General features: G+C 39.9%; 1 protein-coding gene across 2 annotated transcripts; it reads right to left on the reverse strand.

Moving 5' to 3' along the window:
* Nucleotides 1–619: 619 nt before the first annotated feature.
* LOC118364548 (ectonucleoside triphosphate diphosphohydrolase 3-like) lies at nt 620–17,332 on the reverse strand. 2 transcript variants are annotated; one of them, XM_035746177.1, is made up of 10 exons: nt 17,236–17,332; nt 14,235–14,354; nt 12,020–12,137; nt 10,544–10,703; nt 10,074–10,233; nt 8,246–8,476; nt 7,291–7,551; nt 6,727–6,837; nt 5,857–5,994; nt 620–2,200 (listed from the first exon to the last, which is right to left on the reverse strand). In XM_035746177.1, exons 2-10 carry the CDS (start codon nt 14,349–14,351, stop codon nt 2,009–2,011), a joined length of 1,488 nt encoding a protein of 495 aa, XP_035602070.1. In that variant the 5' UTR covers nt 14,352–14,354; nt 17,236–17,332; the 3' UTR covers nt 620–2,008. The 2 variants fall into 2 exon arrangements, with proteins under 2 accessions (XP_035602070.1, XP_035602071.1); XM_035746178.1 differs by lacking the exon at nt 17,236–17,332 and adding an exon at nt 17,171–17,226.
* Between the last annotated feature and the right edge of the window lie 2,247 nt (nt 17,333–19,579).

The raw sequence follows: 19,579 nt of genomic DNA on the forward strand, positions 1-19,579 counted from the left end.
TGTTGCTTTGTATCCACTTTGAAGTGTGCTTGAATTGTAAAGTACTAGGCTGACTATCCATCCACTGGCATTGGAGTCACAGGGGACAGATCTAACAGATACCCTTTACCAACTAGGTCTATAATCTTAACTAATAACACATAGAGCTATTTTTTGGGACAAATATTAGGCCTAGTCTTGGACTAAAAAACATGCTCAATGGATAGACCTAATCTCCATTGAAAGTGATGTGTAGTCTAGCACTAGGCTTGATCTGTGTCTGGGAAACTGGCCCATATGGTTCTATCCTCTTCAGAGATGAAGAACAAACTGTTACATTTCTCTGAAGAGGAGGTGCTTTTCAACCATGAACGGATTAAAACACAACAGACAAAGGATGTCAATTCTTGGCTAGTTAGTAAATCTTTATGGCCAAGGACTGCCCCCTTCTGGTAGCTACTGACCGAGAGCATATTGAATTGCAGTCAAAAACGGAGAAAAAAGGAAAATGCATCCCAATTCTCCACCTGTCTGAAGGGGAAAGTAAAAGTGCATGCAATTGTGTAGAATCAGAACACATACCCAAAGGCTACAGGGGGAAGTAGGCGAGGTAAGGTAAAGAAGAGGGAGGAAACCGATATAACTTGCTGGAGTCTGGAGATGATAACATCATGGGTGATGTTCAGTTTATTGTTAATATGGAACATTCAACCAACAAAAAATGACTGTATGACAATGATTTGCTGATATAGTACATCAGACGAGAAACATGCAAGATCTCGGAGGTAGATGATCACATAACCGATAATGCCATGCAGCAAAATATGTAATAAAGAGATTGTAGTCATTTCAGGTATTTTCCATGCTACCTTCAACCTTAATTCAACCTCCTGATCTACAGTACTGTATAGCCGATGACTTGGTGCACACAGCGATCATTTTTGCTCAGCAGTTCATTATGCAATTAATAGTTCTCTTTTATTTGTACTTTAAAGACCAATTGAGCATTTGAAGTCACTGAATATCATAGAATTATCTCATTCATCTGTTTGGGATGAGCCTAAAGCAGCGAACAAGATCTTATAATGCATTACTGACCCTCAAGTGTATATTCTCACTGAAAACATTCAAACAAGCACATGGAATAGAGATCCTTTAAACAGCTTAAGATACATTATTATGTTTTGTATCATTTCAGCCAGTGGTTTTGAAAGTACCCCTGCAATGAATATGATACATTACAAATTGTACAATATGTTATGCATTTGTAAGTGCTTAAAGAGGCAGTGCAGTCAAAACGTGATTTCCCGTTTTTCAGTATGAGGTCAAAACAACACTGTTCGGTTGGAAGGGAGTGTTTGGCCCATAGTATGACATCACAATCTGATCTGATTATTTTGATCAATGACCAGTCAACTTTTATTAGCATATGTATCATCCTACTTTGAAGGTGTAAGCGGAGTAGGCTCTAGTCTAGAGTCTAGATTATCCTATTTGCCAATCAGGGCTGTGTATGTAAACATATTTACATTTATATCAACACACCCACATGATCAGACTGAGCATTTCAATTGTAAAGGAAGCTCTAAATAAATAATAACAAATATATTTGGAGTTATTTTCATGAAATAAACACACACAGTGATTTATTAAACATATAGTGATGATTTAAAAATAAAATGAATAAGACTCTATGTGGGCTTTAAGATCCTGTTAAATCTCTTTAACTGATGATGACAATATCTGGTGATAATACCTTGCACCTGTCAGTGTTCTATTGTTGCCTGCTGTAACTGTGTCTGGGTGGGACCAGAAGCACTTTCCTCCATCGGGTTTAACTAGGGATGTACATATTCTGTAACTTTCCCAAAATTACTATTTTTTTTTTAGAAATCCCGGTTGAAGGATTCCATTCCCTCCTGATTCCAGGAATCTCCCAAAACAAATTTCTGGAAAAAAAATATTTTTGGGAAAGTTACTGTAACTCTAGGTTTAACTGTAATTTGAACACTCTGCCCTCTAGTGTGGGTCAGTAGCAGGCGCGCACAGCCTTGATGATCAGGAACATGACACTGACGATGGTGAGGGCGGTGAAGAGGAAGAGGAGGCCACCGAACACAGAGTTGGCCATGGGCAGATGCACCAGCTCGGCCTCAGCAGGGATCATGTTGGATGTATGTAGCATGTAGCCCAGACTCCAGCCTATATTTGTGTTATGTACCTGGAGGGGACAGAGAGACAGCGTGAGGAGAGACAGACAGACAGACAGACACTCACTTAAAATAGACCATGAGCCTGTACACCTGTGGAACAGGGGTTCCCAGACCTTTTCACTCAGGTCATTTTACCCTCGCGCCCCCCTGCCGACCCCTCGGGGGCACACCACACAGTAGAGAATTGACAAAGACAGACAGACAGAATTTTTTGAGGACAGACAGACTCATTTGTAATAAACTGTCATAGCACCAATTTAAAAAGTTAATATTGGCCGTTGATTACATCACTTTTTTTGCATGGTGGGGTGGCAAACATTTTATTGATATCAAAATGGGATCACAGGCCAAAAATGTTTGGGAATCCCTGCTCTACACCATAGCCCCTACACCAGAGGTGAACAAACGTTTGGGCTTGGTGGGCCAAAATATACTCTGAGTGGTGGGCCGCAGGCCGAACAAATAGACATTATCTATTTTGAAAAATAAAAGGTAAACAATAGTTTTTTAGGGTATTTAAACAATAACTTTTTAATAAGCGCTCCTAAAATCACACTTCAAACATTAATCAAATTGTAGCCATATAACTTGACGCCTATCAACACATTCTTATGACCAGTATTAAAGATGAACGAAACAAAGTAACCGTTGTGGCACAGAAACTGCTACCAAGTTTATATGAAGCACCATTTTGGGGGCCCTAATCAAGATTTGGATGAGAGGCCCACCCACCTCGTGGGCAAAACATTTTAGTGCCCCCCTCTCTTGGTATTATTTTGTTTTTGTTTCTTGCAATGTTAAAGTAAATTCTGTGCAATTCTACTCATGTTTCCATAGGACTGTGAGAAAATGTTGCAGTTTCAAAGGTAATATCCTGAAATTCTACACATTTTGCCATGATTTTGTTTGTTTGTTGTTGTTGCAGTTTTAAAGTGAATTTCCTGCCATTCTACACATTTTACCATGACTTATGCCATTTTCATATGTTTTCTAAGTGACTAACAAAATCAATGTGGGCCCCCTAGAGGTCAGGGCTCGTGGGCACATGCCCTGCGTGCCTGGACTGTAATTTGGCGATGATTAATAGTAGAACTGTAGACTGCTAATGCACTAACAAATGTGGAAATTGCACCTTGAGTATTTTACTTTTCTAACTCTGACTAAGCCCCCCCCAAAGAAATATATATATTCTGGCGGGTCAAACCAAACGTTGGCCCACAGGTCCCAGTTTAGTCTTCCCTGCTCTACACCCTAGTTAATCTCGGGTTAGCCCAAAACTAAATTATTTGGTCAGCTTCTCGATTAAGTTCTGGGTCCCATACAAAGAAATGAAAAGATGATAAAACAAGGACCGGAACCAGAAAGAGGAGCTCCACTCTCCCTTTTTGCATGTTACGGGCAAGTCTATTGGCTGAATGTCCCCTCTGAATGTCCTCTCACCTTTTGAAATTCCAAAGATGCTAACACCTGCAATATCATGATTTGTCCAAATAACCAGTGATGAAAAACCTAAGCACCGGAACTATTGCTGTTCGTTGTCCATGTTTAAACATAGCGTTTATGTTGTCTGCCTACAAGAGATTACACCATAGGAGATGGACAAGACTGCATGAAGAAAGACAAACTCACTTAAAACAGACTACTGACCCCTAACCCCTACACCAATGTTATTCAAACTTTTTCCATTTCCTTTTCTTCCACATGAATTTCTGGGTGCCCCATTTTTTTTGTTAGAAATTATGGCGATCCCACTCTACCCCAAATCTAACGATACAACCTTAAAATCGGTACGTTTTGATTTTCACATCACCAAATAACCTTCAATTCATAAAATACATTTATTCAATAAAATTATAGGTTTCAAGTGATCTTTCTTAAAAAACGTTTGTATATTGTCCCATAAAATAGAATGTACTCTTAATTTTTAACTTGTCAACACCACCTTTGAATACCACTGTCCTCTATAACCTAGGGGACAGACAAAACAGAGTGAAGAGGAGATACCTACCTTGTCCAACTGAATATATTCAACTGAAATGTGTCTTTCGCATTTAACCCAACCTCTGAATCAGAGAGGTGTGGGGGGCTGCCTTAATCAACATCCAGGTCTTTGGCGCCCGGAGAACAATGGGTTAACTGCTTTGCTCAGGGGTACTACAACAGATTTTTACCTTGTCAGCTCAGGGATTCAATCCCAACATTCTAACCACTAGGCTACTTGCCATCCCTATAAATTAACCCCAGATGTTTCAGCACAACTGATCTGTTCTCCTTAGTTAAATACTTACAGTAGTCATGGAATGCATTGCCTCTGTTTATTTAGTTGAAGAAGCTTAAACCCATATTTGCAAAATCTCAAACGCTTCACTGCCACACCTATAAAACACTATCTCCTACACCCCAGCCTATGGGATAAAAAAGATTTATGGGACGAACAGACTTAAAACAGGTCATTGCTCAATTCCAAATTGTCACCTAGCCTCTACATCCTAGGCACTACATTCAATCTGATAGGATTGGATGGATACAGTATAAAAATTATGTCAATATCTTCATATTACCTTCTGATTGGCTAGGTGGAAATATCTCCTTACTGATTCCACCTATCCAATCCTCTCTGATCTACATGAGTGGCAGGAGAGTAGGCGCGAGTGGTCGATTTGGTGTTCAGAAATCCTGACCCTTTTCCCAATTCTGGTATCCTCTATCATATATTTTTTGCTACAAGCCCTCAGTCTCACATCAGAATTAGAATCATCCATGTTTCTCAAACGTCAAATTTCGAAGTTATAGATACTTATGCCCATCTGCCATTCCTGTTCACAACACCCTAGCAAAACCGAAACCTAATTGAAAGTAACAGCCTCACTGTTGCCCCTAGTGGCCGGTTTCCACGTCATCTCCCGACGTCCTGAGACATGGATGAACGTTGAATACTGACTTGTATCAAGGGTGATCTGGCTGCTTTTTTAACATCAATAGTCTACTGGAAAAGGCTGAAAGACAACAATGCATAACGAACATTACAAGTTAGAAGAATGTTTGCCGTTTATAAATAATTGAGGAAAACTATGCCCCCCAGGGGGAAAATGACTCAAAAATCTGTCTTTCCTTCCACTGAAGAAGTCATGTCTTTCAACCCCCTCTGATGATGGGACGAAGGGCATCAATTTCTCCTGACACTCAAAACACAAAGGACAGAGAAACAGTAGCTCGCTTGTTTGTACGAATGAAAAACAGAGAATCATCATCTTGGGGGACAAATCCCCCATTTTTCATAATGTCAAACAAGCTACTGTAACCAGTCTGTATTGTGCTTTGATTTTGAAAGAAATACTTCATGTTACACTTCATTGAGTCTAACAGACTGAAAGACTTCAGCTGGAAGTTCCAGTCTGGACTTCCATCACAAGTTCCATTTCCTGGGGGGCATAGGAAACGATTCTAACCGCTTCCTTGTCAAGATCTTGGCCTCTGTTAATAATAGTATACCCAACATTTATATTGGTTTCCAATAGAATGAGTCACTCTCTACTTGTTTGTTTCTCTTTTTGCAGTACAGTATATGACCCTGAAAACATTCGTAACTACAAACTATGACAATTTTTGCACTTTGATTTGGATCCTCCAAGGTACCTACCTGGCTGTATTCTGCCACACTTACCTGTTTTTGGAAGTCAATGTGTTTCCAAGTGTCTTTATTGAACTTGTAGCCATTTACAAGTAATGTCTGGACGTAATGTGCTGAATAGCAGTAGGACTTTCTGTATTTTTCAGCAATCCAGTGCTTTTTTAGCTTGAGCTAAAAAAAGAAGAAAAACAAACATTCCATTTGTCTATCCATTACATTTTCCATGTGTTGAGGCAATTCTCTAATAATTTCTTCAAACGATACATTTCTAATAATACATTGCAATAGCCTAGATAATGGTTGGGCAGCACCCCTGTCTTACAAACAATGCATCTGTTGTCTGTGTGTACAGTAGTTCCATTTAAAACACCACCCAGGAAAGGTCCTCATAAACTAACCTCAGATGGCACAGTACAGTTGACCTGTTGTCCACTTTTTTATATACCAACAGATCCCAATAGTCATGGAATGCATGGTCACTTTTTCTCAGGTGGAGTATGCTTACACCACATCATTAAATAGAACAACTATTTACTCATATTTTACTTCTACGCTTACCCCTATTTTAGCTAATGTCATGCTCTTCCCTTTCTCTGTCACAGCTATAAATGTGAAAATTGTTATACAGATGTAGGATCTTAATTTGATCACTCTTTCATTGCTGAAAAACTTGCAGTGTATTTTGTAGTGTATTCTAAAGTTTGTCATTTCCACTTTGAAATTTCAGACTTAATAATTCACATTTCCTGATGCTGCAGGATTATTTTCCTGCTGTAGCGCACTGGCTCAAATTAAGATTCTACATCAGTAGCTGTCAGTGTAAAAGGGCTCACAGTGGGCCAGTCCATGGAGCAGTGACCACTACCACCACCACCAACAACTACAACAACAACATGGACTCACGGTGGGCCAGTCCCAGGAGCAGAATTCCCAGGTAGAGGAGTTCCACTGGTCCAGTTGTGAAATGCCTTTCAGCTCGACAGCCTGAGCAGTGTAGAAGAACCCAGCATAGGCCTAAGGGAGGGAACATGGGTTAGGAGCTCAGACAGACACAATATTTATTGTAGGGTAAGTAAGGGTAAGTAATCCTTCTCACCCCCCCTAAAAAGATTTAGATGCAAGTGGCTGTTCCACTGGATGTCATAAGGTGTATGCACCAATTTGTAAGTCGCTCTGGATAAGAGCGTCTGCTAAATGACTTAAATGTAATGTAAAATTAGATAACTGCAAAATATGCCCTATATATACAGCATGTCTGTCTGTCTGTCTGTCTGTCTGTCTGTCTGTCTGTCTGTCTGTCTGTCTGTCTGTCTGTCTGTTTGTGTTTGTGTCTGTCTGTCTGTCTGTCTGTCTGTCTGTCTGTCTGTCTGTCTGTCTGTCTGTCTGTCTGTCTGTCTGTCTGTTTGTGTTTGTGTTTGTGTTTGTGTTTGTGTTTGTGTTTGTGTTTGTGTTTGTGTCTGTCTGTACCAGAAAGTCCCCGGGTCCCACGGATGGTTGGTAGACTGCGTCAAAGGAACAGTTCTTCGTGCAGGTCAGGTCAAATATGGATTTCACCACGTCCCTACAGGCTCCGTTGTCTGATGACCCCTTCAGGGTGATCATCTGTTTGGGATCGTAGTCGGCAGGCGTCTCTATGCACTCAGTCCCAAAGATGGACTCAGCCGACACAGTCATGTTGTAACCAAGATTGAAGCAGGGGTTGGTCACATGTGTAGCGTTCTCAGAGTTCTGATCAGTGAGACAAAGAGAGCACAGTAAAAGTATTTACAGTATGTCACTTGAACATTCATGAAGAAGGAATCCAAATGATCAATAGCTGAGATTGAACCTCTTTTCTACTGTAGTAATTACAGCGTTGCTAGGCTACACAGGTACAAGAACAACCATAAGTAAAGTGGGACCACTATTTACATTGTCTCCTCAAAATGGCTGTCTTCAGTTGTGCATGCATTATCTACCATCCTAGCAAAACAGACACTTTTCGACCAAGCTTGCAAAGAAAACCATATAGAAATGGACAGATCAATACGGTTAATAACATAATGCACTTTGCCTCATCTCCGAGAGACAGTAAAGTGTCAAGGTAATGAGGTGTCCTCAAATTTCTTAGGATTTGGTAATTAGATATTAATGGGTGTTACGGACTTAGACAGAAGGATTGCATTAATTACAAAAAAAGGCACTTAGCTAAGTATAAAAGCATCATCATCATCATCATCATGTTGACAATGCTGCCAGGAATGAATGTGAGGGATGGCATGATAACAGATTCTGAGTTCAAATAGTATTTATTTTTCTTTACTGCTGGAATAGTCCCAAAACTCCAAACCCAGCCCATTTAGCACTCCAGGCATAACCAATCAGGCATTTGGAAGAAAACAAATACTATTTGAAGTAAACCCAGATTTCCTATACACAGTACCTTCACTAAAGCAGCGAGGACTCTCTTCTCTGCCTCGTTCTTCCCATAACACAGGAAGCTGTGAGTGTAGATGTTGTATTCGTAGCCATAGAGGGAGACCCGTACAATGTCTGTTCCCTGGGCGTTGGGATCTGGGAGGGTGAACGCTATCTGGGTGGACGCCCCTCCTAGATCCATGGAGCCCACCATCTTCCCTCCGGCAGGCCGCACCCACATGTTCCATATGTTTCTCTTCAAACCAGAGGATAGATTGATGTTTGCAAATCAATGATGATCTTTATGAAGAACAATGATGAGAACTGTACTGTATTATGATAAATGCATTCTGATTAAAACCCTACACTGCTAGAATAAATGTTGAAGGGTTCAATGGCTCGCTTCATACATGGTCCTCAAAAAGGTTCAATATAGAGCCGCAAAACAGTCTTATTTTAAGCATTGTAGAAGCTAAGGAACTTGTCTGTCGACCCTGCATTGAAGACCAAAATTGGTCAAATTATTTTTTATCAATAAAAAAAATATGCCAGTTCCATTTAAGGACAAAAAATGACAGCTGCACCATACAGGTTGCAAAGTAGATGGGAAGAGATGTTTGATGTGTTGATTCCATAGCACATGGTTTATTAACTGATATACAAAACAACGCCGGATTCAAAACTGGATTCAAAGACCTTTTCAATTTAAATGATAATACAAAATTCTTGCAACCAATAGAATGTATTGGGGATACAACCGTCCCAACTCTGCAGATTTTTGCTGTGAAGGGACAGAATCATTAGGTCACTTGTTTTGGTGCTGCACATATGTAGCTTGTTTTTGGTCGCAGGTTCAGGAATAGCTGAGAAATCACCACATTTACCTAAAGCTAACTCTGCTAAAAGCACTGCTGGGTGACATGAAAAGCCATAGTCATTCGATTAATAATATAATAGATCTCTTATTAAAAATGCCCATCTTTAATTTACAACTAGAAACTATGAGAATAGAAAGGTTCAGAACGTTTGTGAAACATCACAGCACTGTTAAATAATATATGGCAAATAGAAATCAAAACTGGATGATTTTCAGAAATAAATGGGAGGGGTTGAAGGTAGCTGAAGGGTAAAAAATTTAGAAAATAAAAGATCACTGATGTAAACTGTACCGTGTCCATAAAATTTATATAATATGTATAAACTGGAAGTAGAAGCCTAAGTATTGTCGTCCATTAGTTAACTCCAATTAGGGGAGGGGTGGTAGGGTTATGGTCAAATAATAAAGAAGTAAAATATATTTTAAAAATAAGAAACAAATATGTGGAGGATTGGAAATAATTGTCTGAATCATTTCCAATCCCCCATATATTTGTTTAAATATATTTCCCTTCAAAACCATCCAGTTTTGATTTCTACTTGCCATATAATTATTACACTGATATAACCAACAATCTGCAATATCGATTTTGTGTTAAAATGTCCATTATTTCTTTATGTCTTTATTTTTGATCCCCATTAGCTGTTGCTGAAGCAGCAGTTACTCTTCCTGGGATCCACATAAAACATGAAACAACATCAATAGACAAAAACAGCTCAAGGACAGAACGACACAATTAACATAAGAGCAATAGAACAAGAACATTGTTCCTACATACATTTACACACAATACTGACAGTTCCCCACACATCAGTACATATGCATACAGTATGCCTAAGAGTTATTTAGGTAATTCTAAAGTTATTGTAAAGTTTTTGAAGTTAATGTAAAATTGTAATATACCTCCAGGAAGTTTCCTATCAGGTAGTTGAAGTTATTGTAAAGTTTTTGAAGTTAATGTAAAATTGTAATGTACCTCCAGGAAGTTACCCAGCAGGTAGTTGACGGTGATCCATCCGTAGAGCCCTTCCTCTTTCCCTGACATGATGGAGGCGTTTTGGAAGTTAAACGGCAGGGATTGGAGGTAGTTCTGCAGGTTCTTTAAGATCTCATTGGATTTGGTTTCATTCTGTGAACTTGTAATCAAGAGAGAGATACATTTTGAGGTTGTATATCATCTCCAGTCCAGTGGACAATTTAGAGATCAATAATAGGACTACAGTTGGTTGATTTAAATATGGTGTAAAACCTATTAGTATTCTGTGTGTGGGATCAGTATGTGTGTGCATGTGTGCGCATGCACACGTCTACTTCTGTATCTACCATGGTTCCATTCCCAGAAGTGCAACAACAGAGATAGGTCAGCCAGATAGACTGTAAAGGACTCCATACCTAGAAGATTGGTGAGGTACGATCACACTGGAGGAAGACAAACCCACAACTCACTGTAGCAGTCTCATCCCAGCAGTTGCCCCAAGGTAGAGGACGGTTGAATTGTGTTGGTCTGCGGGGACGATTTTTGTGATGTTGTTCATACATTCTCTGATCGACGCCCAGGACTGTTGGTCCTGTGCATTGTCAACTAACATATCCGAGATACCAGGGCCTAGGGAATCAAATCAGACTGAGCTCAGAGTCATACAATACGTATTATCTAAATTACAAGCAAATTGTGCACTAGACAGCTAGCAAGACTGCATCACTAGACAAAACTGGATTACGTTTATAGTGTTTTCAACCAGGTGCTTTAAGGGCAACTCCACCACTTTTCAACCTCATTTTCAATTTTTGTAGAAACAAATATAAAGTTAAAAATTTCTACCCGATGGCTTCATTAAAAGTGAAAAACTGTGATTTTCAAACACTATGAGATTTACGGTGACAGTGGGAGCAAGAAAACACACTCCATTGGTCTAGAAACTTAGGTTGCTGCTTCTGAGAATCACAGTTTTTTAAACTTGTAATAATACCCTGTGATGTCACAGAGAAGCATTATTTTAGGACTTTCTGATCTTTTTAACCACATATCATAGAAACACGCTTTTTCACATATGTAGACACTGGTTGGTGCTGGAGATGATGAATATGAGGTTTAAAAGTGGCGGAATTGCCCTTAAACATATTATATAACAAGGAGTGTGGCACACGGTACTGAAAGGCTGTATGAGGATAAGTGCATTTCACATGCAAGTCCCTTTCCAAAAAGTAATGTATTATGGCATCTTCATAAAAACGATGGGGACAAGGCCATCCCGAGTGGCGCAGTGGTCTAAGGCCTTTGCCTCCCGAGCGCACTGGGGAGTTGCAGCGATGAGACAAGATCGAAATTGGGGAGAAAAAGGGCATAAAGTACAATAAAAAAAAGGACAGGATTGTGACCTGAGTGAGAATGTCGGGTTCATCACATTACGATGCAGACTCACCAGTGACACTGCCTCTCAATATGAACATACAGACTCCGTTTTTAAATGTCGATTATTATACAACATTCTTGTCATCAACAGAATGTTATACAGCATACAGTATATGAGGCATACAACCATCTCAGCTCTGCAGGTTTTAGCTGTGAAGAGACAGAATCATTAGATAATTTATTCTGGTTTTGCCCCCACGTAGCTTGTTGTGGTCACAGGTTCAGGAGTGGTTGAAATCACAACATTCATCTAAAATGAACCCTAATCACAACATTCATCTAAAATTAACCCTAGTGATAATGGAAAACCCTATCATGTACACCGGATATGTCTCAGTACTATGTATCCACATTTAATGTGTTTATCCCCCAAAAATATTTATGTTGTTGTAATACTGAGCATGTATGTAAAATGTCTATTTCACAAAATAGCTGTGAATATAAAGTTACTTTGGTCCTCTGAATAGGGTTGGGTCAATAAAAAAGATTTTAAAAACATGCAGACTCACCAGCGACCATGCATCTGAGTGTCTGGCTCACCACTCCAGTGTTATTTTGCTTCTCGGCTGGCCATTGATACAGATGCACAGTAGAGCGGGAGGAGCCTGAGTCAATTACTATGCCATACTGCACACAGAGGAGAGCAGGAAAATCACACTACATATCCAAGATGCTAGTTCATATACAGATGTTTTGTCTTAATTTGATCACTTTGTTGTCGCAGATTAGCCTTATGATTAATTCACCAAAAACCTGCAGGCTTCTTTCTCTCTCGCTCACTCGAACGCTAAAGCACCAGACAGAATAAATGTACTACTACTGCAGGTCCTACTGCTGCAACATTCAAATGTACAGAAATGTATCTGAAATGCAGCCGTACCCAACTTTTATTTCATACAGCTTAATAACACAAGATAGACATTGATCTCAACTACGATATACAAGTGTATCCGAAATGCAACCATAGGCTATCATTTAGGTGTAGCCTATCAAAACTAATTTCCCGTTAGAAATTATCCTTTTTTCTTTTTTTGAATAACCAAATCCTCCTGCTGCAGGATTACTTCACTCATACAACAAAACAGGAACGAAACAGGTCAAAGTCAATTGACACAGCTATAGTGGATCTGAACCTAAGGAGTGAAAACATACTCTTTACTGCTGTCCAACAGGAGGAGGATTCTATTAGATGAAGAAATGATGCAGTGGCACACACATAATCGTTTTATAATGAAAGGCAATAACGTATGTTATGGTAAACAACCACTATCCCCTAAAGTACAGTCCATCAAATACCTCACAATTATTGCACTCCGTTCCTGATTGGTTAGAAGCACAATGATTGCACTCCATTATGGTGTGATTATTACTTCCATAAAGCTGAGAACAGGGACAGAACGTGAATACATTTTTAAAAAATGCAGCTACTCTGTAAACACAGGAAACACTCACTCAGGCATGAAGACAAATCCATAGAAATGTTTTGCTCTGACCTCTAGAACTAGATTCTGGGCCAAGTTTGTCCTCACATCAGTCCAAAAGGACTGATTGTGTGTATTTTTTGTGTGTTTGTACTGGCATATACTGATAGATGCAAACACATACGCACACTACATGTTATTGTTTTTAAATGTATGTAAATTGTAAATGTCATGTGTCAGACCCCAGTAAGACTAGCTGTTGCCATTGGTGTTGGCTAATGGGGATCCTAATAAAGTAAAAAAGGCAGCAATAATGCATATTCCAGACTCAGACCTGGATTCAAACAGGCCAAGTATTTGCTATCTTTGAGTGTTTGGTTGAAAACAGGCCAAGTATTTGCTATCTTTGAGTGTTTGGTTGAAAACAGGCCAAGTATTTGCTATCTTTGAGTGTTTGGTTGAAAACAGGCCAAGTATTTGCTATCTTTGAGTGTTTGGTTGAAAACAGGCCAAGTATTTGCTTTCTTTGAGTGTTTGGTTGAAAACAGGCCAAGTATTTGCTTTCTTTGAGTGTTTGGTTGAAAACAGGCCAAGTATTTGCTTTCTTTGAGTGTTTGGTTGAAAACAGGCCAAGTATTTGCTTTCTTTGAGTGTTTGGTTGAGCCTGTCCTGGAGTGGTAGATGGGCAGGTTTTGCACTTTTGTGGATTACTTCCATTAGTACCATTCCATTGTGTCAAGCAAGATTAAATAAAGCACTGCTACATTTTTTGGAAAGAAAACAAACACTCTTTGAACCAACCTCAGAGTCTCAGTTCCTGCGGTGTTGAAGTTAGTTTTCCCTTCTCATATATAGACCTGGTGTGCTGACTAAAGGTGATTGGTTTCCATTTCACAGAGTTATTAAACGTTCATCTTTTGATTAATAAGAAATAATGTATTAACCCTGTTACCCAAAGCTGTATCAAGTCAACTAGTCAAGTGTCGTCCTTCCTTTCGAGTGTGTCCCACTCGCAGCAAATGTTTCCCCAAAACGGACCTGCCTTGAATACACACCACCCTGGTCTTTATAATGCCATCTACGCTAACTGCCCCCATTCACTGTAGTTTGGCCTGACTCCTAAACAGGCTGTAGAGACCCAGTCTGATCTGTCACCTTCTGCTTGTGATGATTGTCTTGATGTCTGGGTAAATTCGAGGTAATACAGTTACATTGGAGTCATTTAGCAGATGCTTCACACTGTCAATACAGCTATTTGAGTATTTGAGCAGAGAAGGATCAGGAATGTGGTTGTTGTTTTTACCTTCAGACGTGACTCAAAGACACGCTTATGACCCTGGATCACGGATATTGTAATGATGACAGCCAGACTTGCCAGGAGAAAGAAGAATGCTAGATATGTCCCAAACTTGCAAGCCATTTCCTGTAGGGCAGAGGACAGTTTTAGCTGTTGACATTTGACATGTATCATGTTGTCCAGGTCTTACACAGACTGAACAAGCCCCAATGCAATAAGCAGGGCTGCTGAACCCTGTTCCTGGAGCGCAACCATCCTATAGGTTTCTGCACCAACCCTATAATCTAGCACACCTGATTCTAATAATAAGCTGGTTGATAAGCTAAATGCACTGTCTGTTTTTTGTTTTTTGTTTTTTTGAGAACGTGTGGTTATAAACGATTATGACACAGTAATTACATGCTTGCAACTGCCGATAAATACAGCAATTATATCACTAGTATCTCTTTCTTCTGTGTGTCAGTGTCATCACCTGTTGTGTACGTCCCAAATGGCACCCTATTCCCTACACAGTGCATTACTTTTGACAAGAGCCCTACAGGCCCTGATCAAAATGAGTGCACTATACAGGGAGTAGGATGCCATTTGGGACTTAGGCATTGTGTCATCAGCTACAGGACTGTCAGTGGTCTAGTTTAGCCATAAAGTGACTGTTTCTGTTTATCTCTCTGAACAAGCACACTGGTCACAGTTGTCATTTGTGAGATGAAAGACTCTGTGGGAGCTATTTCCAGAGCTGAAGCCTTTCACAAACTCAGAGGTAATCCAATGTGTTTCACACCTTGTCAGGGATATTTGATAATGTTAAATTAACAACAAGTCTGTTGTTCTTTCTTAAAAGAATACTGTAGGCCCCTCAAACTCAACACTGGACTTCAAGTTCCACTGTATTTTGTCATTGTTCCCTTCTGATCAGGGACTGATTTAGACCTGGGACGCCAGTTGCTTGCAATTCATGATCAGGTAGAACAGAAAACCAGCAGGCTCCGGAACTCGTAGGGTCAGAGTTGAGTACCCCTGCTGTAGAGCTTTTCTAATTGCATAGGGATCTGATATTTAATGTAGTGGTAATATTGCCCCCCCCCCCAAAAAAAAAACACTCAACTCTAAGTTTTTGCCTGCTAAAAGACATGAAGTTTCATGCAAGGTTACATTCTTAACCTTTTAATTCAGACCATCTTGGTAACCACTGGTGTAACTGCATCCTTATGCCAAGAATGACTACAAAGTAGTCAACAACAAATATATTGAGTATACACAAAATCGAGGTCACAGAGCATTAGGCCTACCTGTTTTGAAAGAGCTTACATAATATAATCACTGATTTGAATGAATTAAGATACAGAACACATATTCTTGTTTCAGTCACTTTACCTTCTTACATAGAGATAAGAATTACACACCACCCTGGACTTCATAATGCCATCTATGCTAACTGCCTTCATTCACTGTAGATAGGCCTGGTTCTTAACAGGCCGTAGATACCCAGGGCTCTATTCAATCCGTATCGTAGTACTTTAGTGTTACAGCGCGATTGAAATTGAAAGGCAATGTTCCCACATTAGCAGAGACTGCATTCACGGTAAATGCTGCATATGTCTTCTGTCTCTGAAATGACCATTACATTTCTATTGCTCAATCTGTAATGCTTCAGGGAACCAGACTGAATAGAACACCCAGTCTGATCTGTCCCCTTCTGTTTGTTATGATAGTTTTTTTATGTCTGGGTAAATAAAAGGTAATACACTGTCAATACAAAATCAAGGACACAAAGCAAATACCTGCTTTGAAAGAGCTTACATAATCACTGATTTGAATGAATTCAGATGCAGAACACGTCAACTTCTTACATGGAGATAATACAAACCACAGTGTGTTAACTGTCCTGAGAAATGTGTATACTGAAGTAGAATGCATATCAATTCAGTAGGTTAACTAACCAACAATCTTTCAATGGGAACAGTGAGAATGCATTATACCGCTGCTTTCTGTGTGTCATGTTGCCTTCAGTGTCTGAGGGTGAGATGTTGACCTCCCCCAACCTATCGGCACTGTGCCCCAAACATCTTGCTCTTCTCCATCTCTACTGAGCAGTTTCCGCCCCAAGGCAAGGCACAATCTCAGCTATGTATTCACGACTTGCTATGGTTAAAGAGTTCCATGAGAACATGCACACCAAGACAGTGTTTCTTGCTGTGGTGCTTGGAATAAGACAAAACCTGTCCTTCTGTCACAGTTTTCATGTGGTGAAGGAGAGTCGGACCAAACTGCAGCGTGTATATTGCGATCCATGTTTAATCACACAACGTAACACGAATCCAAAACACAAACTCTACAAAACAATAAACATAGTGAAAACCGAAACAGCCTCAACTGGTGCAAACTAACACAGACTAAGGACATCAAGACACTCAGGACAATCACCCACAATACAACCAAAGAATATGGCTGCCTAAATATGGCTCCCAATCAGAGACAACGATAAACACCTGCCTCTGATTGAGAACCACTTCAGACAGCCATAGACTCTCCTAGAACACCCCACTAAGCTACAATCCCACTAAGCTACACACCACATACAAAAACCCATGTCACACCCTGGCCTGACCAAATACATAAAGAAAAACACAAAATACTTTGACCAGGGCGTGGCACCTTCTGCACCTCTTTACCTAGTTATTTTGTCAATCTCTTAAAGTTCAACATTTGCTTAGCTTAACATAGTATGTTTTGAAGCTGTATTCCTTCAAAGGAAAATAGAAAATTGGAATAAAGCGTATTGTTATTATTAATTGATTGTTATTATTAATTGATCGTTATTACATTACCTTCACTGAATTACTCAAATGTATTGCAAGACACACAACAACAAAAAAAACAGATAGAAGGTTATAGGCTTAAATATGAAAGGTCAGAATGAGTAATCTCACACAGTATCTTACCCTGCTGATAACAATACATCCCCCCTGGTCTTTTTCTGAATGAATGAGGAGATCTGTTAGCTTACCTCAGAGTGAGTGTGGATCTTCCTTCGTCAGTTGGAAGCAGCAGAGCATAAGTAAGTGATCTGAAGAATACAGCTCCTCATTCCTCATTGATCAGCCTAACAAGAGGGAGGGGCCTCAAGCGCAGGCCAGCAACACCCAACAGAGGCCCCTCCCATCTGAGAAGACCAATATCAAGAAAGCGGTGGGATGTTTGTTGAACTTATATTAGGAGAAATAGTCAATAGAGATAATCTACCACACAACAGCCTTTATTTAACTAGGTAAGTCACTGAGAACACATTCTCTTTTGCAATAACGACCTGAGTTAAATATTTACAGTTGATCGGCAGAGGACTTAATGCAAAGGTCTACGGAAAGCCCAGTGAAGAAAACAATGCATGGAGCATTAGTTAGGGTTCGACCCAATATCGGGTAAACTGTAGAAAGTTAAATTTTACCATCCGACACAGGTGAGGTGAATCAACCCAGCCTATTTAACATACAGTACAGTACACTCTTAAAATTTGTGGTGACTCGAGGAACCCTGGAGATCCTCAAGGAACCCCATGGAGTTCCTCAAAGAACCATTGCTAGTCACTTGTTCATATTTGCACCTTTGGTTGGTTGATGGGTTCCTGTAGCAAATGATTCCTGGAGGAACCCTGGACTGGAGGCGTGGCTTAGTAGGATCGTGGCTTACAAATAGACATTTTCTGGTAAATTACATTCCTGTTCATCTGTTCTGTTGTATTGTCACTGCATGTTGAGGTTGAACACTGACAGTTTTGTAGATTCATTGAGGCTTACTAGGATGTATGAATTCGTCAAGAGCTTATGCAAATCCTTAAATTAGAATAATTACCATTTTAAGACAATATGTAATCAGAAACCTTATTAATATTATATTGGAATATGTATAATGTATAAATATTCAAGGACAGACATTTGATGTGTACAAGCTTAACATGATGAACAGGAATGGCATTTATTCTAACGGCTGGCCAAAAGTAATTACCTGAAAGCTATGCCTCCAATCTTCTGATAGGCTACCGCCTCTACAATATATTATTAAAAAGGTTAAACATTTAATCTCTCCCAACACAAAAAGCTTGGGGTTTGTACTTTTACACAGAGGTTCCTTGAAGACCCTTCTCAGAGTGGTTCCTCGTGGAACCTTTTTGACCTGGAAAGGTTCCACTGATGTGGCAATTTTTAACTACAAAAGTTTCTTCCAGACACCTTTACTGTTAAGAGTGTAGAGTAGAACCAATTCTGTAATATCCTGATAGAGAAAGTAAAGCAAACAGATAGGCCACTGTGTATGAGCTGCTAGCTCGCTAACTTTACTGTGGAGCTAAGTGAATTAAGTATCATCAGCTAGCTAACTTCCTATTAGCTAGCTAACTTGATGTTCTTAGAATTGTAAGGTAAAACCACAAGCCACAAATGCAATGCAGATGCCATGGAAGAGGGTGAAAGGACTGCAGCTCCAGCTGTCAGAAAAGGGAGAGAGTAGGCTACTGGATAGGCAGGTCATTTCCTGGGAGGACACTGTGAAATGATTCTCCAGTTCCAGTCCTTAGTAAGGGAAACTATTAGGACAGAGAGATAATAGCAATATAATATTCAGTGCCCGTCTAATTTTTGTATAATGAAGCCTGTTTCTTTGTGATGTTTTCTGTCCTGAGATACGGAGAGCTACAGTATGAAAGCCTGTCTTCAGATGAAGAGGTCCCAATGAATGTCCCAAGAGACTAAGGCTATATCCTTGTTTACCGGGTTATATGTATACCTACACTCTTAGAAAAAAGGGGGTTCCTAAAGGGTTCTTCGGCTGTCCCCATAGTAGAACCCTTTTGGGTTCCATGTATAACCCTCTGTGGAAATGGGTCTACATTGAACCCAAAAGGGTTCTACCTGGAACCAAAAAGGGTTATTCAAAGGGTTCTCCTATGGGGACAGAGGAGGAACCTTTTTAGGTTCTAGATAGCAACTTTTATTCTAAGATGGTATGTTACCAAATGCTATATACAGTTAAAAGTGACACAATGTATAACCCTATTACAACTGGAGCAGGTCAACCCTACTCCAGGATGTCTGCTGGGTGTGCAGGCTTCTGTTCCAGCCCAGCACTAACAGACCTGATTCAACTTATGGAACCTAATGGGTTGATAATCAAGTGTTCTATTGCTGAGCTGGAATAGAAGTCTGCTCACCCAGGAGATCAGGGATCAGTGGAGCAAGGTTGGCCAACGCTGGTATATACTTTCTTTTGTTCACCTGAAATTTTGATACAGCCTCCCGCTAACACACCACATTCCAAAAAAAATGATCTGCTCAAAAGGGCCTTGATTAACAGACTTG

Source organism: Oncorhynchus keta, chromosome 31 (genome assembly GCF_023373465.1).
Source record: "Oncorhynchus keta strain PuntledgeMale-10-30-2019 chromosome 31, Oket_V2, whole genome shotgun sequence".
NCBI classification, from domain to species: Eukaryota; Metazoa; Chordata; class Actinopteri; order Salmoniformes; family Salmonidae; genus Oncorhynchus; species Oncorhynchus keta.

Excerpts from the sequence above, each read along its gene's own strand:
- LOC118364548 (XM_035746177.1), bottom strand. The coding sequence starts at position 14,351 with ATGGCTTGCAAGTTTGGGACATATCTAGCATTCTTCTTTCTCCTGGCA. Across the intron at positions 10,704-12,019 it reads ACTCAGATGCATGGTCGCTG|GCCCTGGTATCTCGGATATG; the intron begins GTGAGTCTGCAT and ends TTGATTCCCTAG. Across the intron at positions 2,201-5,856 it reads ACATTGACTTCCAAAAACAG|GTACATAACACAAATATAGG; the intron begins GTAAGTGTGGCA and ends TGTCCCCTCCAG.